Source organism: Lactuca serriola, chromosome 4 (genome assembly GCF_051521515.1).
Source record: "Lactuca serriola cultivar US96UC23 chromosome 4, Lser_US96UC23_V15, whole genome shotgun sequence".
Taxonomy (NCBI): domain Eukaryota; kingdom Viridiplantae; phylum Streptophyta; class Magnoliopsida; order Asterales; family Asteraceae; genus Lactuca; species Lactuca serriola.
The window spans coordinates 67,716-89,562 of NC_136411.1; the positions used below are offsets into that span (position 1 = coordinate 67,716).

Sequence of the window (21,847 nt, forward strand, 5' to 3'; positions counted from 1 at the left end):
ATATATATATATATATATATATATATATATATATATATATATGATTTTTAGGGAAAAATATAAATTTATAAAAGAGTTTAATATTTTAAAATACTTTTGATGACTTGATGTCATTTTATCACAATTTGAAATTATTTGTTTGTAACACAAAATCCTTGTGTTAGACTTGTATTCCCCCCTTAAAATAGTAAAATCTATGAAAATACAGTGGTATGAACTTACTTGATAGGTTGTGAATTGGGTAGCACTTTTGGCACCTATTGCCGGAGACGTAAAGGAAGCCGGAGGAGCCACCAAGACCTACGTAGGAGGCTGTGAAAACCGCTGTTTGAGCATGAATGACCGAAGGTACTTGGTAAGTCCACCGCAACCCATCTTCTTCTTCTTCTCTCTCTCTTTTTGTTTTCTGTGGACATGACATTGGAGACGTCGTTACCGTCGTCGGTGGTCGCGGGGCCACTGTTTCGTCATTCCGGTGACCACTACCGCCTAGGCACTGGGTACGTGAGTTTATGTTCAAATATTTCTGTGTTGTCGGTGTTTGTGCTATTGATTGAGCCATTATTTTTGGTCGGATATCCAAGGAAGACCCGCCACCACCATGAAGTGGTGGCTGCCACCGTGTTCTGCCACCCATTTCCGCCACCAGCCACCGTAGGAGGTGGCTGTGTGTGTATATTATATGTGATATGGTATATCAAAATTTTGGGCCGGAACAACCACCACCACCATTGGAAATGGTGGCTGCCGCCGCCTGCCACCGTGAGCCACCGCCGACCATCACTACCCGAGGTGGCAATGTGTGACAACCCGAAATTTCTATTATGTGCAAACATATCAAGTCAATAGATGTCAGAATAGTTGCTGTTAATTTTCATACTTTTTAGAATAAGTTTGAGTATTTCAAGATTCACACTTTAGAGATATCAGGAGAGAGGATGCACTAGGGTTATTGTGCAACACTGTTATTCCAAAACTCTAAGAAATTAGAGTTTACTGCCTGAATAAAATATTTTCTGCCAAAAACCCTAAATTTGGGAGTATATATATGAGAACTTGTCATTATTTACACTTTTTCCAAAAAAACTCAAGATCCAAACCATTTCTCTCTCAAGTATCATCCAAAAGATTTTCAAGATCTTCAAACTAGTAAGTGATTCTAGCTTTATTAAGTGATTATATGGCTCGATCTAGTTTTTTAACACTCTTCTAACCGTGAAATCATTCCAAAAGGTTGATTCTTCCATTTTCACCAAGAACACCAAGAACACACACTAGTGTTCTTGGACTTTTAGCTCATTTCAAGCTTCCATATAGTAAGTACTTCTATCCTAGAGTCTTATAAAGCTTGTTATACATCTTTACATCAAGAAAATGTCCCATGAACACCAAGAACAAGGTGTTCACGGTTCAAGAAGTTCTTGAACCGTAAACACCAAGTGAAGGTGCCAAAGGGTGCCTTAGGGTGCCTTAGTCCTTCACAAGCCTTAGGAACATGTCTAAATCCTTCCTTGATGTGTTTAGAACATAAAAATCACCAAAATCTCTAATTTATATGTGTTTACGGTTTGGGGATCTCCCAAAACCGTAAACACCCCAAAGTATGTATAAATTACCCATATTCCTTCCTATGCCTTAGCAACTAATATGGATCCGTTCTTTGAAGAGCTAAGGACTTGAAAACCCCCAAATACCATAAAACTTATGAGTTTATGGTAGTAAACTCAAAGGAAAATGGTTTAGGAACCATAAACTCCAAATAGGAGTGAAATGGTGCCCTAATTCCTTCCTTAGTCACATACTTCAAGTAGAAAAGCTTCTAGGGACTTTTAAGGCTTCAAACAACAAATGGTCAAAAGTGTGTGAGCTTACGGCCGTAAAATCAAGGGTTTACGGCCGTAAACTCTTTTTGTGGTGGCCACAAAACCGTAAACTCCCTAATGGAGTTTTCTTTGAACCACACGCACACTAGCCTTTCCCTACAACACTTAGATGCAATCTTGGGACTTATAACACTTGTATAAGGCGTTTAGCATGTACTAGGGTGTCTTGAATTTGTTTATTAGTTGTTTAAAGACTAATTGGATACATATATGTGATATTATATGTTAACTAGGATCATAGAGTGTGTTCAAGACTTCACTTGACACCTAGCAATCCTACATCTTCAGTTCATCCGTACCACTCACTACAGGTGAGTTCATACCCCTTAATCAATGGTTTAAAATGTTTTTAAATGCTTTTATGGGGGGGGGGGGAGGTGAATACAAGTTGAATACTTATAGTTATTATATCAATCACATGTGATTAATAACTACCAAACCAGTAGTTTGCTTACTATTCAAACTGTTTTGCTTCAAACTGTTTTACAAACTCTTTTACTTATCAAATACTTTTACTTAAACTCTTTTTACTTATTATCAAATGCATGCCTATGTATGTATAGTTATATAAGTAATGTTTAAAGGGCTTAGGAAGGCCAACTCGCTTTATCTCCTTTTCCTCGTTGGGATGTGGCTTGAGGGCATCGGCCATCCGTCCGAAGGTCGTCTATCCATTAGTTATATATTATGTATACATATATAGACATAAAAGTTCTTTCAATCAGTTCCATACCTTTGGGTAGCAAGGGTTTACAATCATGATCATACATTACTAGTAAGCTACCATAGGGGTAGCACAGGAAGATACTAATACTATTACTAGAACAATGAAACATACAATGAGTCATTTCATTCATGAGTCAATATGAGTAGTACACACAATACATTACTATACATGCTAGATAGAGAGAGAACACACATTATAGCTAGCACACGCAAAACATTATAGTACATACAGGCTAGACAGAGAAAGAGTACACTTTACAGTTAGCACATTCATTACATGTACATTCATGCAGTTATATGAACCATTAAACGGGTCATGGCACTTCCTGCCATGACCGTTTTTGTAACCAGAATCTCCTTAATTGGGGAGCGTATGAGTTTGCGTATAGATCTATACTGGATTGACTATCCTACACCTTGTTGCTCACTACAGTGGGACTTGCAAGTCTACGGGTGCCAAATGTCATTTCTTACGCTATCTTACATCGTCGTTTTACTAGAGTCAGTAGCAGGATACAGGTCGATAACATGTTACTTTAAACACCTTTTGTTTTAAGGTAGTTAGTACAGCAATAGTCACTTATTACAAATACTACAGTACTATGATATTTTCCCATTACATTCACTTCGTGAATATTCAGACGATGCACGGTAATGTAAAAACTATATTTTTGGTTAATGATAGTCAGAATTAGGAAAACACACACTCTTACAAGAGACACATGCACAGACACTAGATGCCTTGGTAGAAGGCTACAATTAGTAGAAAACATAGGGTTTTTTAGGAGAGTACAAAACATCTTACAAACATTTTACAAATGCTTTCATACAAACACAGACACTAATATACTTATGATCTCACCAGCTTTAAAGCTGATACTCGCTTTCAAAATAACTTGTATTCTCAGGTCACCAGTAGACAGGTACAGGTGCCAGGTTTTGAGAAGATGGAGTTCGTTCAAGACTCGTCTTTTATTTTGATATGTATATTTTGGTGTCTATATAACTTGACAGAGCACACATGTATGAAATTATATTATTAATGCAATGGATGATGTTGTTGCTTGTTTACTACTATTCATTGTTGTGATACTGTACATGACGTCCTCCGCCCCAGAACATTTCCGCCGTTCATGGTTTTGGGGTGTGACATAGTGGGTGGTGCCCGACCTAGTGGAACCCTAATTGGACCAATTGCTTAATATTGGACTGGGTTGGCTCGTGATTGGGCTAGAAACCCTAATTAGGGTTTAGAAAACCCTAATTTTGGGGTTTGTTGGTTTGGGCCTATTGGGACCCGTGGACTGAAGTTATGACTAATGTCGATTCCGCTGTATGATGACTTATGGAAAAATGGACTTAATGGGTTAAGTGAGAAACACTTAACCCTAATCTTCATTTTATGTGAAAACCCTAATTATGCTTGGGCCTTGAGTTGGGCCTTTCTATTAGGCTTTGATGATTGGGCTATTGATGGGCCATCCAAGAAGAATCATGTAGAATAGAGTATTTAGATAGGCTTTATGGTAAGGCCCATATGAGGATTTGGGCCCAATTTGGAAAATTAGGCTACAGTTGGGCCATTAGTGGACTTTTGTGGGCCCATTTGTTATTGGGCCCATTGGGCTTGGGTTATTTATGGACCATATTGGTGGACCATATTTAGACCTAATATGCGAAGGTTTGGTCTTAGATCCTAATGGGGTTAATTATGGGTTTGGCTCAATGTTAGAAGCCGGAGTACAACAACAACATTTATAAGATACGTTCCCATCCGAGGTGAGTCTTTTCACTATACTTACCTGTGTGGTGATTTGTGTGTGACCGGAGGCTCTTATTCGTGTTATTGATCGGGGGGGTCTTATTTATGCTATTGACCGGAGACTCTTAGTACATTATTGACCAGAAGGTCTCAATACATATAGACCGGAGGGTCTTAGTACATTATCGACCAGAGGGTCTTATTTAGTTATAATGTGTTATGTGTTATCATGCATACTGTATTTATGACTTATGCTGTTACAGTAATCTGTGTATATGTTGATCTTATGTGCTTATACTGAGATATGTGATATCATGCATTCTGTCTTGTGATTTGTGTTGTGTATTATCGTGTGCATTGTTGGGATAGGTCTAGAGGGTCCACTCGTGTTGTGGGACCGGAGGATCCCACTAAGACACATTGACCGGAGGATCTTATTTGAGCTTAGCCATGAGGGGCTAATGAAATATGTGTGGTATTTTGGGGAACTCACTAAGCTTCGTGCTTATCGTGTTATGTGTTATGTGTTTCAGGTACTTCTCAGGATCACGGGAAGGCGCCGAATTGATTGTACACACGAGATGGAGTTGTGTTCGAGGATCCTAGATTTTATTTAAATAATTATGAACACGTGTTTGTGATAATTGATATATTGAGATTTTGTGAGATGTGTTGATGTCTTTATGTGATTTTAAAAATGAAAAATTTATATGAAAATTTATAGCGTTACAAGTTGGTATCAGAGCCTTAGTTTGAGGGATTCGGATGTGCTCTCGGGTATGTCTAAACTCAAAATTAGGATTTGAGAAAATTTTCTAAAAAGAAATGATTTTTATAAAACGAGTAAGAGTTTTAAAGAGAAAACGAGATGGAGCAATGTGTACAGTCATCCAGAGCCCGAACGGTGATTTCCCAAAATACCATTGTTTGTTTATATTATGAGATATTTATTAGATATTAGAGCTGCATGCTAGAGGATATGCTAGGTATTTTAGAAATTAGGGCTAAAGTTGCCTGATTCATGATGCCTTAGCCTAGGGGATGGTATTGATTGATATTATATGCTATCTGCTCTGTATGTACTGAGTAGAAGTACCTAGCAGGATTCTTTTAAAGAGAGTCTTGAGTCGTGGAGTAATCTAGGAGAGATACCTAGATGAGCATTTGAGCAATTTACTGAACGAGTAGAGATCCACGAGAGGTAGGATTGCCTGAGATCGGTGATGCCTTTTGAGTTATGAAAAGAGCGAGTGGGGTTGTATGCTAGAGTAGTTTCACGTGCTGCTTACTCGATGCCCGAATGCTGCTTTCTTTGTGTGCTTTGTGGAACTCTTGAATGATGTGAGTCAGCTATTAAGTGAATATGATGACATTCAGGAGGTAGATGGCTGGAATCACGAAGAGTTCTTCAGCAGCTGATGGCAGAGAAGTGTGAGAACCTAGGGAGTAATTCTAGTTCGATGAGTACCTTGTTTATAGGTGAGTATTCGCTAGAGAGAAAACATGTGTAATGGGAATGGTGATCAAGAAGGTTGAGCAGATACTTAGAAATTATGGAACGATCCATGTGGAAAGTATGGGTAGATGTGGCAGGTAGTATGGGCCCATACTACTGAAAGCAGAGGACCCATACTCGAAATAGGGAGAATTCTGGAGGTTCTAAGTAGCAGGATGAGGAGAAATAACATGGTTCGGGTACCATGATTCGTAGAAGAGTGTGCTTTCTCCTTTATCAGTTATCCGATTGTGATTATTCAGACTGGGAGTGGGTATGGGAGATTGTGGGGCTAGAGGTCCATGTCGGTTGAGCTTAAATGGAGTATGCCCTGGGTGGGAAAATCTGAGTTTAGATCTCGAGGGTTTTGACTGGTGAGGTGCCAGTTGGAGTCGCAAGACTCAAATAGAGAGTGGAGATGATGCATCGTGGAGGATTGCAGTCTGAGTTGAGTGGTCGGGCAATGGCCTGTGATGTCAAAGTTCTATATTGAGGATTATATTGTTTTTGTTTCCCATTTTGAGAGGATGGGTGAGTGATTTTCTGATGTCAGAGATTAGAAGAAGACCCTGTGGGGCAGTAGGGAGTTGCGATATTGGCACCAAGAGTATTTTGTTGTATGAGAGCATTAAGTTACATTCTTATGTCGGGAAGGGTCATCAGTGAGGACTGTGACCAACGAGGGATCGAGTATGCCTTGTTCGAGTTTGGTAAGTCGTCTACCAGCAACTGTTTTAGGAAAGCGAGAGGAGTATATCGAGATGACGATTTTCGTGGCTATGCAGCGGATCAACTGTGAGAGTGAGGTCTCCCGTGCTATGTCGATTCTTGTAGTGGGTGATAGTCCATTATTTATAGAAAAGGAGGAAGTGTTATTCTAGGACTGTCAGACTAATTGCATGTGCAGCCGGACGAGGTTCTGGGTGACTGGAGACAGTCACATTGGGAAGTTCTGAGGATTTCATCTGAGATTTGGGATATATGGAGTTGCTTGGTCTTTCTTTGGAAGATCACCAAGTGTTACTTAGTACGTTGCAAGAGTCAAGTGCGGTGTATCTGGTGAAACAGTCTGTGGAGTAGACTATTGATATGTTAATTGGTGATGGTTGAACCCTGAGTGGGGGAGAACTGTGTATTCTGTTGAGAGGATCAACAATATGTTCAAGTTGCGGTTAAAAGATTTGGTTATGGGGATTTGCGGTACGGGCATATGAGACTTGGGTTTATTGGTGGATGAGGCAAGGTGCAGAGCGAGATGATACATATTGTACGTGTTCAGAAAAGAACGGATGTATCCACAGCGAGTAGACGTGGGTCAGGGATCTTATGGTGGCTAGGGACTCTTCGAGGTTGCAATTGTTGAGTTAGAGGCGGTTGGCACGTTGAGGTCTAATTTCAATTATTGGGATTTGACAGATCAATGTATAGATTGTTATCTATACTCCAGGAGGAGCAGCAATTGATTTTTCAATTAGTTTCAGAGTCGGTATGAGTAGCTTCGCATGGGTTTTGATCAGTAAGAGGATGGGGTTTCAGATGGTCATCAAAGTGTTCTTAGTCATTGTCGATTCCTCAGTGTTTCAATTTGTGAGTAGAGTATTTCGAGGTTATAAGTTGTGTTAGAAGGAAGATCAATGGTCGTAGCAAGACATTATGAGATTCTGTGATGGTGTATTGCGGTATTCGAGTATGATGCCATGAGTGGAAGACCAGTGGTTGAGGCAAGCGAGTGTGAGATTCTGTGATGGTGTATGGGGGTATCCGGGTATGATGCCCTAAGTTGTTGGATTATTTTGAGACTCGAATTTATGAGATGGTAAGTGGAGTACCAAGTAACTATTGTTCAAGTGGGAACCCATCAACAATTGTCTTCTGGAGGGGATTATCCAAGAATTTGAATTGTATTAAGAGAAAGTGCGTTGTTGCGAAAATTGTCGTCAAAGAGTAGTGATGCTCAGTCTGGGTGGGTGGGTGCACCTGTCCATGATGGATCGCGGAGCATGAGTTTAGTGAATGCAATATGGTGATGGATTAATGATGAGATTGTGGGGTGGTAAGAGAATGGAAGGATCCAGGTGGGAGTAATCACTTTTTAATATCAAGGTAAACCATGGGGATAGCCCATTGTGAGCGAGTGAGTGATGTAAGCCTGTGGGGGAGCCGTAGCATTCACGAGTCAGTGAGTGAGTGTCGTAAGCCTGCGGGGAGCCTTAGCATTCACGAGTCGGTGTGAGAGTGTCGCAAGTTTTCTGGGGAGTTGTAGCACTCATTAGTCAGTAAGAGAGTGTTATAACACTGCGGGGAGCCGTGGTATTCACTAGTCAGAGCATGACGCAGAGGAGTTCTTAGGATTATGTATCCTTGATGACTGAGTCTTTAGGAACCTGGTGGCCGGGCCAAGGGGGAGATTGAGGTCACCATGATGGTCAAGATCCATTATATCTCGAATTAGGGAGAGGTTGTCGCAAGTCGGAAGGAATTGGAGAAGTAATGTACACATAGATTCGCGGATCACGGGTCATGAGTTGCGTATCAGATTGGATAGGAGCAGTTCCAATTTTGCTGTCAAACCAGACTCTCGAGTTTGAGTTGGCCCTATTTGTATAAAGGATAGATGAGTTGATATTTTAGGTTCCTAATGGATTTCATTTTGAGTAGTTATGGTTTGCATCTGATGTTCTAGACCAGGAAGAGTCGGTTCGTTTGGTTTGAGAAGGACCACAACACGCATGGAGTTAGAGTTAGTGAGTGTTAGACGACAAAGGTCGGAAATGATGTGTGACTACAAATCGGTTGTAATATAGCTTGGAGTAAAGCGGACTTAGTGGTTGCATGTACTTGTGGTTTGTTGACATAACTCTGTTGGATTGAACGGTTGGGGTTATGCTTGGGCTTGTGGCCATGCCGTTCAAGATGTCGGGTGTGTAAGGGATGGTGAGGAAAGATTTTGAGGATGAAATCTAATTTAAGTAGGGGAGAGTTGTAACATCCTGTATATTAAATAAATAAATAGATAAGGGTTAATATGAATAATAATCCTAAAGTATATAATATTTAGCGGGGTGTTGGTGTTGTGGAGCCAATTGATACAATTTTAGAAGTTGGTAAATTATTGGGACTTAAATTCGAAGAGATTTGTGAGGCTCAGGGGTTGAATGGTAAGATTTGGATTTATTATGAAAAGAATTATAGAAGTAAGGGCCAAAGTAAATTTCAGATTTAAATTGAAGAGATTGTGAATGGGAAGGACCGGTTATGCCATTTTCACTATCAAGTTTCTGTGGAGCGGGTTTTACATCGTGCCTTCCATTCCTGCTATAATGGAGTGCTATTAAACAAACCCTAACCCTAAGGAATAACTAGCCGCCGCCACCTTGGAAGCGTTCTTCAGCCGCCGCCCCTGCTGTGACCGAGCACCACCCTACCGCTGCAGCCTCGCCATCGGACATCGCCATTGCGACACCTACTGCTGGAGACGTAAAGGAAGCCAGAGGAGCCACCGAGACCTACGAAGGAGGCTCTGAACGCCGTTGTTTGAGTATGAACGACCGGAGGCACTCGGTAAGTCCACCACAACCCATTTTCTTCTCTCTCTCTCTCTCATTGTTTTCTGTGGACACGACGTTAGAGACGTCGTTACATTCGTCGGTGATCGTGAGGCCACTATTTCGTCCTTCCGACGACGACTGCCGCCTAGGCGGTGGCTTTGTGAGTTTATGTTTGAGTATTTCTGTGTTTTCGGTGTTTATGCTATTGATTGAGCCATTATTTTTGGTCGGAGATCCAAGGAAGACCCACCACCACCATGAAGTGGTTGCTGCCACCGTGTTCTGCCACCCATTTCCGCCACCAGCCACCGTAGGAGGTGGTTGTGTGTGTGTGTGTTTGTATATTATGTGTAATGTGGTATATGAAAATTTTGGGCAGGAACAACCAACACCACCATCAAAAATAGTGGCTACTGCTGCCTGCCGCCGTGAGCCACCGCCGACCATCACTACCCGAGGTGGCAGTGGGTGGTGCCCGGCCTAGTGGAACTCTAATTGGCCCAATTTCTTAATATTGGACTGGTTTGGCTCGTGATTGTGTTAAAAACCCTAATTTTAGGGTTTGTTGGTTTGGGCCTATTGGAACCCGCGTTTGGACTAGTGGACTGCAGTTATGACTCATGCCGATTCCGTTGTATGATGGATTAGTGGGAAAATGGACTTAATGGGTTAAGTCCTTAATGGGTTAAGTGAAAAACATTTAATCATAATCGTCATTTTATGTGAAAACCCTAATTATGCTTGGGCCTTGAGTTGGGCCTTTCTATTGGGATTTAGTGATTGGGCTATTGATGGGCCATCCAAGAACAATCATGTGGACTAGAATATTTAGATGGGCTTTAGGGTAAGTCCCATATGAGGGTTTGGGCCCAATTTGGAAAATTAGGCCATAGTTAGGCCATTAGTGGGCTTATATGGATACATTTGGTATTGGGCCTTGGTGGGCCCATTAGGCTTGGGTTATTTATGGACCATATTGGTGGACCATATTTAGACCTAATATGTGAAGGGTTGGTCTTAGATTCTAATGGGGTTAATCTTGGGTTTGGCTCAATGTTAGAAGCCGGAGTACAACAGCAGCATTTGTAGGATCTGTTCGCCATCCGATGTGAGTCTTCTCACTATACTTACCTGTGTGGTGATTTGTGTGTGACCGGAGGGTCTTATTCGTGTTATTAACCAGAGGGTCTTATTTACACTATTGACCGGAGGGTCTTAGTACATTATTGACCAGAGGATCTCAGTACATATAGACCGGAGGGTCTTAGTACATTATCGACCGGAGGGTCTTATTTGTTTATAATGTGTTATGTGTTATCGTGCATGTCTTTGTGACTTATGCTGTTATAGTAATCTGTGTATATGTTGATCTTATGTGCTTATGCCGAGATATGTGATATCATGCATTCTGTCTTGTGATTTGTGTTGTGTATTATCGTGTGCATTGTTGGGATAGGTCTAGAGGGTCCACCCGTGTTGTGGGACCGGAGAGTCCCATTGAGACAAATTGAACGGAGGGTCTTATTTAAGCATAGCCATGATAGGCTAATTAGATATGTGTGGTATTTTGGGGAAGTCACTAAGCTTCGTGCTTACCGTGTTATGTGTTATGTGTTTCAGGTACTTCTCAGGATCACGGGAAGGTGCTGGCTTGATTGTACACACGAGATGGAGTTGTGTTAGAAGATCCTATATTTTATTCAAATAATTATGTACACGTGTTTTTGATAACTGATGTATTGAGATTTTGTGAGATGTGTTGATGATATTTATGTGATTTTAAAAATGAAAAAAATTTATATGAAAATTTACGACGTTACATATATGTTTCCAGACTTCGGTTCGATGCTCGGGCAAGCCCGAGGAATGTTTGTATGTTGGATGTCTTCGTGATTCTTGCATGTGCATGTTAGAATGTTTCCGGACTTCGGTCCGATGCCGGGGCAAGCTCGAGGAATGTTTATATGTGTGCTAGATGTTTATGTTTATATGTAATTGTGAATATGCTTATGTATACTGAGCTTTGCTCGATGCCGAGCGGGGCCCGATGCCTGATTTCGGTTCGATGCCGGGCGGCGGGGCCCAATGCCAGACTATGGTTCGATGCCGAGCTGGGCCCGATGTAGTGGGCTAGGCCCAAGTTATGCTGTTATGTGATTATGTGATATGTGTATGGTATGTGGTAGTTTGGGGAGACTCACTAAGTTTCGTGCTTACATTTTTCAGTTTTGGTTTTAGGTACTTCCGCTTGTATGGGGAAAAGCTCGGGATGACTGCATTGCAAACTCCACAACGTTTAGCCTGGGATGATTTACTCTGATATTTGGACATGTCATTTTGATACAGTGTTTTGATATGATGTTTTGAGATACTTTCATATATGTTTTTATGAGATGATTGGTTTACTATGGTTTTATTTATAACTTGGAAATGAAATTTCTGGAGTGTATTTTTGGGATGTTACAAAAATTGGTTGGGAGATTGGAGTGAAAGAGAAGAGTTCGCATGATATTATTTATAGTGCGAATCATACGTTCGGATCAACCATTATGTTGAGAAGTGTGAGGACATGAGAAACGAAAGGTGATTCCGTTAGATGCGAAATGATCATGAAATTGCTTGTTGTTATACTTCTCCCATTTATCACATTCAAACTATTTAATGGTGTCTCCAAATTGATTTTTGATGATGTTAGAAATGTGAAAGAATTTTCCAAAAGTTTCAAAATTTTGTTTTAATGGATACACCCAAACATAATGAGTAAAATGATCAAGAAACACAGTAGAATATTGCAAACCACCATTACTAGGAATAAGAGATGTCCACAAATTAGAGTGAATAATCTCAAAAGGTGCATAAACAATAGAGTCAAATAAATAAAAAGGCAATCTAGTGTTTTTACCAAGTTGAAAAGCATGAGAAGGAACATTATTTTTTGATAAGTGACAAGAAATAGAACTATTAGAGGATAAATGCTTCAAGACTTGATCGCCAGGGCGACCAAGTCATTGATGTCACGTGGTGGATGCGGTGGAGACAACAACATGACTTGAGGAACTTGTGACAGGATAGAGGGGCCAGAGCTATCATAATGGATTAGAGGGCGTCGTGTCTGATAATCAAGAACAGTAAAACCATAAGGATCAAAAATAAATAGAGCAATTATTATGAATTGTGAATTTTCTGACAGAGATAAGGTTTTTAAGGATATTAGGTGTTATGAGAATATTTTGTAAGTGAAGAGGATGGTATATATATTTGGAATTGGAAAATGTCAATATCCCGAGGTCACAACCAAAATTGTAGATCCGTTACTAACATAAATAGAATGAGGAGTATACGAATTATTACAAAGAGATTTGAGTATACCTGTATTAGCATGAACGTGGTCGGTTGCCCCGGTATCCATGACCTATCCGTTTTTCCCGTGGTCGGAAAGTGACATGGTATTGAACAAATGCGGAAGTGATGTGGGTTGATCACCACTGCCGAGCCATGCCCAAAGGGGCTGATCATAACCTGTCGACCGGTGGTGGGCTTGTAGGCTTAAAGAAGAAGGCTGTTGCATGCTGGAATGGGCCGATGGAGGTCTGCTGCTAAGTAGACCTGGACTGTTAGATGGAGGCCTGCTCCATACTTGGGCCGGTTGATGAAAAACATTTCTAGTCCACTGAGTTGCATGAGTCGATGTAAAAGGCACCTACTGTGGAGAGTAACAAGGCATTGGCGGTGGTATGTAGACCCATCCATAGGACCCGGTTGTAGGTTGTTGTTTGACGGGGGTATGTGGCTGTCGTGGGCGGTGATTATTATTACCTCCACGTCGGTTAGTGCGCCGATTAGAAGATCCACCACCACCTCCTCCATTGGAGGGGGTGGATTCAACGTGGATAAGGGAACTAGAGGAAGGATGAGCGTCATTAGACAGGGCGGTGACTCGAGGATTGGCAAGTCTTGTTTCTTCCGCAACAAGAATGGAACACATCTCAGCAAAGGTCGGAAGGGGTTTGGATAGACGAATGATGTTTTCCAGACTCTCATACTTTCCAGACAAATTGTTGAGAGCGTGAATAACCACATGTCTTTTCTAACCTTTTTGCCCAAGCCTTCAAGAAGACCAGTGAATTTCTTGACCTTATTGCAATACTCGTGAACAGTTAAGTCTCCCATGATGATGCACCTTAATTCAGTTTCTAACTGCATTGTTGTGGTTTCTTTGTTGTCATTGAAGATAGAATAGATGTTGAGCCAGATCTTACGAACATAAGCTTGAGGAGAGTAGGCGTTGGTGATGTGGTTTTGGGAATTTGAGTTGAACAACCATATTTTGACTAAATTATCGAGTTGATCCCACTCTGTGTCTATAGGAGATTTGTTTGGTGCATCACTGGTATCATCAAAATTGTCCTGGAAATCGTAGGCAATGCAGTGAGTTGTAAAGAAGTCACTCCATGGATCATAGTTATGGTTGTTGATGTCGAGAATCAAGGGTACGTAGGTCTTTATGTTGGTTATTCCGTAAGCCTTATGAGGGGGTTTAGAAGAGGTGCTACTTTCTCCTGGAATTGAAGAAGGATTAGAATCACACAGAAGATGAGAAAAGGATGAAAACGAGACAAGAAGAAGATAGATGAACAATAATAGAAGGGAACAACTAGGGTTTTAGGATAGTCTCTGATACCGTGTTAAACCATATTTTCCCATGATGGTAATCTACTATAATAAATGAAGATCTATTTTGCTACATATCAATCTCTTGTGACTTTTGACACTTGTTATTTTGTGATATTTTTTAAATAAATAATATTCACATGTCAATTTCTAGATTTTTTCAAATTTTAAAATTAAAAAGTCATATAATACTTATAGTTATATATGTAAAGTAATAAATGTATTAAATATGATAATAAATTGCAATTCATATGTTTTTTACTTATTTCAAAATTTTATTTTAAAAAATAACGCTTCAACTCATGTAATATACGAGTTTTATTCATTAAAGGAGAGTATAAATACAAAGTCATTTTGTCCCATACACACAAGGCTTACAATAATGGGCTAATCTAGAAATACACAATAATATGATCCGCTAACAATAATCCATCTAATCTGATTACCATCTTCTGAATTTAGCCATAACTAACTTGTTTACTAGTAAAAACACATGTACATAATTCCAGAACTACTAAAGAGAAAAAAATAAAAGTTGAGGTAGCTAAGACTTGCTGCTTTCTATGTATTTTCATCATCAGATGATATCGACTGGACTAGTTATTTGGTCCTTAAAATTGTAGAAGCATAAGCGGGACAGGGAGGAAGAGAGACGGGAGGTTGGACAATGTTTTTGGTCTTCTTCTTTTTCTTCTTCAGTGATGACTGTGACTGAGAAGAAGCCGAGGAGGATGATATTTGAGGGAAGCCAACATTCTTATTCTTCTTGATTTTTTTCTTCATACGACTGATGGACGCGGAAAATAACATTTTGACCTTCCTCTTGCCTTTGGAAGGAGTCTCTTTGATCATCTCCAGCTTTGGTTTCCAGCCTCTTCGAGATCCGACTACCAGTTGCTTGTACTCTCTATGCAATTGTGGAGTCGTGCACAGTAAATCAGCAGCCTCTTTTAGATCTATCAATTCCTTACCATGATGATGATTACCAGTGGCAGCAGTAGCAGCTTGATCCATCATCAGCTGGGATATGAATAGCTCTGATACACGAATCCTGAGAGTCCCAGAAGACGTTTTTTGTATATCAAACGGAGAGCATGAACTTACTGCTGCCTTCTTCAGAAATGCAGCCTTCATCTTCATGTTGCCATTACTATCTTCCCTGTCTTGTTTAGAAGAAGCTGTAAAGGAGGCAATAGTGACAAAGGAGAGAACTGAGTGGAAGAGATGAGCTGGGAGTAGAAAATAGGTGTGGCCGGGCTGGAGGCGTTCGTGTTGGGAGAGGGGCGGAATCTTTTGTCCTATGTAGAAGGAATCTGATCTGCAAACCATGTACTCCTCTGTCATCACCTCCGAAACCCTGATGGGCTTGTGGTAGAGATTAATCTCCCCATCTGGTTTGAAAACCTTGATTACTTTCCTATCCTTCTTCTTTTTCTTCTTCTTCTTCTTGGTCATATTGGAATTCCTTCTATTATTATTATCTAATAATGGAAGGGATGACTGGTTGGTGGGTGATACGGAGGAGGAGGCTTGAAATTGCACCGCGTTTCCTCCCATCAAGCACTGGAAACTACTCATAAACTTCATCGTAGCTCAGGTCTTACAAGAATTATCCACGCTTGGAATCTGATAGACAATCGGTTAGAACTTATATATATGTATAACTGGATATAGCTAAATGGTAAGTAGTAGTAGCAGCAGCCTTTAGACGACTAGTTATGCCTGCAAGAGAAAACAAGGATCAACCCATAGTCAGCATCTCTCTCTACAATAGAAGCCACCCAATTTTGAACGGAATGGACAGGTGACAGTATTTTATTTTTGGCGTCACTTCAAAACTTTTTATTTCAGACGATTTGCTTTGACCATACACACAAATATATAAGCTTTAATTTAATATTTTCTAAACGTTTGGAATTAATAAATAATATACATTTTTCAAGTTGGCTGGACGGCCGGCCACGCTTTCTATACATTTTCTGAAATTGACCTTTAGTTTTGGTGGTGAATTCTTTTTGCGTTAACCGTTTGATTATTGAATTCAATTTCGAGATTTCTTCTTACGGCATTTAGTTCATCAGCTGAGAATGAATTGTACATGGTACAACTTCTAGTTAACAAAAAATATACACACTTGAGGTTATACATACAAAATAAGAGTCAAAAATAAGATTCTACCCATACAGATGAAGAAAAATAGCCATTTGAAGCAAAAGATTCCAAAGAGGAAGTGAATTTCTTGTCTTGACATATATATATATATATATATATATATATATATATATATATATATATATATATATATGAAACTCATGAATAGTGAAGTAGCAATTTTTTTGTCAGTTCTGGCCCCTGGACTTCGATTCATTGTATGTCCCTAAGTTTTTGTTAATCTTTCATTCTGGCCCTGCTTTGATTCATTTTAATTTCCTTTTCTTGATTGGTTGATTTTTTATGTTTTTTTTTTCTTTTTTTCTTTTCTTCCTTGCTGGCACGTTACGTGATGGATTAGTGTGCGTCACGTGTTACTCCTCAAACAATCCACCGCCATAAGCAACCCCACCAACTTTCTCCACCGCCTTATCTCCGTGTCAACGGTGCCATTTATCTCCCCTTCTCCCTTTGTAAATTGATTGAAGCTTCCATCTTCCATTAGAGAATGTCCGGCGCCTTCGTTTCACTTTCAGTTTAGTAAATTAATTCCCCTGTCCCCTCCGTTCCACAAATCTTCCATTCAGTATTGGGATAAAGGACCAGAAACTTCACTTGCTCAACAATTGGAGCAACGGAAGTCGTCTCCAACCTAGATCGATTGTCGTCGCCCCCGTCATCTCCATCGCGAGTTAACAGGATCATCACCACCACCACTCGCCCTCTCCTCTTTCATCTGCTAATTGCAATTGCAAACCCGATCAATAGTAGGGTTTTTAGGGTGGGTGTTTGGCTTACAATTTTGGTTCGGCCGACTCGCTCCTATACAAGGTATGCAATTCCAAATTGTGATTGGGCTAGGGTTTCTGCTTTGGTGTTGCAAGATAACCCACACACAAATGGCTTTGGTTCATTGAAAGAGATCTCGAAAGGCACAATTGGCATCTTCAACTTCAGCTTCAGCCTACGTGGGTTTCCAGCCTCGACCACTACTTCTCAGAAACAGAATTAAGTCTCCACGAACTCAAATTAGCATCTCAATCATTGTTGGTTGATCAGATGATTTCCAGGTATTTACTACACTTCATTTTGGTTTTTTCCCTATATTGTTATACGCTTCAGTGTTTTCTGTGATTTGGGATTTATACCGATATCGATTTGGGGTCACAGTATCCATGGCATTAAGAATAGATGACATACCATTCCCAAGACCAATTCAATGATTTTTTTCCATGGAGTATTTAACCTATCTATGGTGGGTAAGAAGCTTTGTTACTGCATGCTTTAGGATCTGAGTCAAGGGAGGAGAGATATCTTAAAGTCATATTATTATAATGAACAAGTATTAACATGTTATCTCTTCTTATTATTCAAGTTACATTTGGGAAACCAGAAGCAGAGGTGCTTAAATTCTCCATTTGTTAAACTTTTTCGCAGCTTTCATCTTCCTCACAAAAACTCTGCTAAATGGATTGAAAGAGGTGATGGTTTTATTATATACCTGTTAACATTTGGGTTGGTGGTTAAAAGTTGGGAAGGAGATAGTTACTTCTTTTTCCATGCTATATAATATGTTGTTTTTGTTTTGTACTATGTTTTTGCTTTATACCGTGATGATGTTAACAAGTGTGGTGTTATAGTTTCATAGGCTGATTGTACGTTGATTAAGGGTTCATTTTACTCTCTTTTGATTAGCAAGATCATAACATATACATGCTAATGCATTCCATAATTAATACTCATCTTTCTATTTATACGATTAGGCGAAAGCATTTTACTGATCCATTATATGAGTAGGTGAAAGCTTTTTACTGATGCACTCGATGGAAGCTTTGCTCAACGGAATCAAGTGGATGGTTCCCAAGAACTACACAAGGTTAGTAATTCCAGACATTCATATGTAAAGTATTATGAGGCTTAGTCTATTATGGAAAATCATATGTCAAATTCAATTTTGTGAATTTTTGTTTATTAATGTGTGTGGATTTGCCAACAGATAGTTGATGGCGAACAAGATGGAATAGTTGAAAGTGAATTTACTGGGAATTCTAGGAGAGTTTATCCCATTTAAGGGATACTTTACAATGAATGAAGATAAGGAGGAATTACCAATTCTGAGGCTTTCGCTAATTACCCCTGGAATCAAGAATCCTTTGATGGGAAATGGTTTTGTAACAAAAACTAATGCTATTCAATCAAATGTATGTTTTGATCAATATTAAGATGATTAATTCATGAAGTCAAAATAGAAAGAGAATATTCAATGGGGAATCAATGAACTAATGTTTCACAAAGGTTATAACTTATACAACACTTTTTATATATACTTTAATGAATGTATTTCTATTTTCTAATCTCTGTTTAAGTTTCAAAAATGTAGGAAGGAGAATGCACCAGCTCATGGAGTTTCTGAAACAGTTGTGGGTGTTTTAGGTGGAGGACAATTAGGACGCATGCTTTGTTAAGCAGCTTCCCAAATGTCAATAAAAGTCAACATTTTGGATCCTATGGTCAACTGTCCTGCAAGTTCCATATGCCACCATCATATGGTGGGAAGCTATGACAATAGCACCACAGTTGAAGAATTTGCTAAGAGGTTAAAGTCAAAATTAGCGATCCTATTTTGGTCAACGTGGCTCAATCTAACTTAACATTTCTACATAGGTGTGGAATACTAACAGATGAAATTGAGCATGTTGATGCTGATACTTTGGAGAAGCTTGAAAAACAAGGTGTTGATTGCCAGCCTAAAGCTTCTACCATTCGCATTATCTAGGTATGTTTGTTTTACCAATAAGGGCATTGTAATTTGTTTTGTTAAATATTTCCAATACCACCCCTTTAAATAATGTTTAATGTTGGATTATGGTAACACAATGATCATAGTGAAAGTTGTTTGTCACACGATAAATTTCTTCAAAAAGTTCATTTTTCTCGACATGGCATTCCACTTCCAAAGTTCATATAGGTCTGGATTTTAAGTACTATTTTATTTTATTAATCTTTAGCTGAAAAAAGAAGATAATTTATCTTTTTAGTGGGACAGATAAAGGAAATTACAGATAGATGGAAATTATATGAAATTATAAGAAAATAAGGATAACAAACGTGTCGATCTGTTCAAATTGAAACAAAAACAGAAAACGTATATGTTCTGTTTTATATTCATAGTGAATAGGGATAACTCAATCTGTTTGATTGTCGGGTTCTTTATGTTTTTGATGTGAAATTAAAGAAAAGCGTTTCTGTTATCTACTTATGAGGTTTTAAATTTGTAAATTCTTCTGTTCCCTTTTTCTTCATATTTTATGAAATTCCATAAAATCCTTATGCCTTTATGTAACTTGATGAACGATTAACACAATGCTCACGTGATTGATTTTTGTACCTCTTCAGGTGTTGTTAAACCACTCAAATATGTTTAAGCTTTATCATATATGTGTAAAATTGGCTTCAGACTTACATGGAAACCTAATTATAATGAAATACAATGTTCTACATACTTTCACAGGTCTGGAATGTGTATGGAGTTATCAATTTCTTGCGAGAATTGATGGAGAAATCTTCCATCATTCAGATCCTACATTAGGAAAAAGAAGATCTTCAATAGTTGACAACTACATATGGATACGATTATGGTGGTGGAAGTATTGTTTTAAAGGTGTTGGGTTACATCAACATTATTGAATTATTAAGAGTTCATTATTTATTGGTAAGATTTCAATGCTATTTGTTTGTTTCTAAGGTTGCACGTCAAGTATTTGTGATATTGTTTGAATGGATTTTTAAGAGTTAATTGTTTAAGAAATGTTAGAGGATTATTGACAGGGAGGCTAAACACAGGAGGAATACTATTTGTCGATGTTGTTGTTAGGTTGGTTGTTTTAAGGTTGAGATGAAGAGTTGGATATGTACAAGTATTAACTTTCGTGTATAACATCTAATTCCCTGTTGACATATCATCTTTTTAGCATGAAACCATATATTAACCTAATGTGCTTCCAGAATTCGGCTTCTCGGGAAACAACTGCTATTGTACGCTTTGATGTTGTGCAATACGGGTAATGTAATAATCTCTTCATTTATTTTTATTAGTTTTCCTTCCGGGTAGAACAAAGTTTTTTTTTTTTAATTATATCGTCACATTTGTTAGTATAATATTAATATATGAAAGCCGAATTCAATAAAAATGAAGAAATAGTTATGATTTAGGAGTAAGTATCTTGGGTTATTGCAAATTGGCAGCTATGTATACCTTTTCAATTTCTCAACTTCTGTTTTGCCTCTCAACAGTTTTAGGTTTGAGTGAAAACATAGTACATTTTGGTGAAAAGTTTCGAGATATTATGCAGACTGAAGGTTGGACTACTAACCTCTGTAAGGGCAATTTGGTCAATGTCATTCGTGTTGCTTGCTCCCAGCAAAACCATTGAGGTACACAATTTTTTTCTTTTTTTGGTTGATCTTCATTTGGGTTTGGTTGATGTTTGGATTGAAAGTGATTATATGATATGGAAAGGAATAATCAGAACAAAAAGAAATTAGATGGATAAGGGTAGAAATGTGATTTTACTCTACCATATGAATATGATAATTGGTTTTGTTGCAGTTCCAGTTCCAGTTCGTATTGAACTAATTGAAAGTGATTATATGCTTACTATGGAGCTTCATCTGACCTGGTGTTGTTTTAGATTATTTTGTATTTTTGCATATGACAAATATGGCCTAGGCCTTGCTGAACTGATATGTAATTTTTGTTCCAGGATGAAGCTGGAACAGCAGCCCTGAAGACAGTTGAAGTTGATGCATTTTTAATTTGACTATGAAGCTTCAATTCTTATTCCATTCTATTGGTTGTTACTTTTTTTTTTCCAGTTTCCTCGGGTTTCAAAGTTCAATGGTGAACAATATTATGATGACGGAAGTCGATACTGGAAATTCTTGGCCTTTAGAAGTTTCTACACCTGCAAAAGAAGCAAGGAAGCATCCGGAAGTTTGCAAAGGATTGGAACTTTTATTCATACACTTTTGTTTTCTTGATCATTACAATAATTTTTACAACAAAAATAAGTGTGGGAAAGATTTCATTTCGCATTATCTTCAAAGTGAATTACATAAGAAGCAGGGTGTTATAATAGAGGGAAATAAAAGTAGGATACAGGTAAATATAAGAGTATTTTAGGTGCTGCTAAGACCATATGAATCTAAGGAAAAAATAGACCCCTTCCCAACCCATGCTTAATCTAAGGAAAAAATAGACCCCTTCCCAACCCATGCAAAAGCATGGGTACCTTCTTAGTTATTATTATTATTATTGATATTATTTTTTGTATCCGTCATACCTACCTTTTTCTTTAATATATCTAGAGTATATTACAGAAATGGGCCATACGTTCCGATCAAATTTCAAGAGTAGTTCATTAAGGACATTATCGTCATCTTACTAATCTCATTTAATGTTTAATTTTTTGTGTTATTTAATATATTAATATAAATGTCTAAAAATTTATATCATAAATCAAATCTTCAGATTTTTTTTTAAATATAGTATTTTTCTTTTTTTTTTTTAAAGAAAATGTAGATTTTTTAATTTTTTATAGGAAACATGAAT

At 38.6% G+C, this 21,847-nt stretch overlaps 1 protein-coding gene and 1 long non-coding RNA gene across 18 annotated transcripts; one reads left to right on the top strand and one right to left on the bottom strand.

Annotated features, from left to right (window-relative positions):
• Nucleotides 1-14,385: 14,385 nt before the first annotated feature.
• LOC145100848 (uncharacterized) lies at nucleotides 14,386-15,912 on the bottom strand. Its single transcript, XM_079037967.1, has one exon. It carries the CDS (start codon nucleotides 15,670-15,672, stop codon nucleotides 14,686-14,688), a length of 987 nt encoding a protein of 328 aa, XP_078894093.1. The 5' UTR covers nucleotides 15,673-15,912; the 3' UTR covers nucleotides 14,386-14,685.
• Nucleotides 15,913-16,451: 539 nt separating this feature from the next.
• Nucleotides 16,452-21,333, top strand: LOC145100849 (uncharacterized). 17 transcript variants are annotated; one of them, XR_013705289.1, is made up of 7 exons: nucleotides 17,313-18,112; nucleotides 18,233-18,531; nucleotides 18,617-18,832; nucleotides 18,901-19,012; nucleotides 19,748-20,670; nucleotides 20,846-20,915; nucleotides 21,000-21,333. It is a non-coding gene; the product is annotated as an uncharacterized LOC145100849 (long non-coding RNA). The 17 variants fall into 17 exon arrangements; XR_013705290.1 differs by having other exon boundaries at nucleotides 19,748-20,153; nucleotides 20,242-20,297; nucleotides 20,530-21,333; XR_013705291.1 differs by having other exon boundaries at nucleotides 19,748-19,948; nucleotides 20,065-20,153; nucleotides 20,242-21,333.
• Nucleotides 21,334-21,847: the final 514 nt, after the last annotated feature.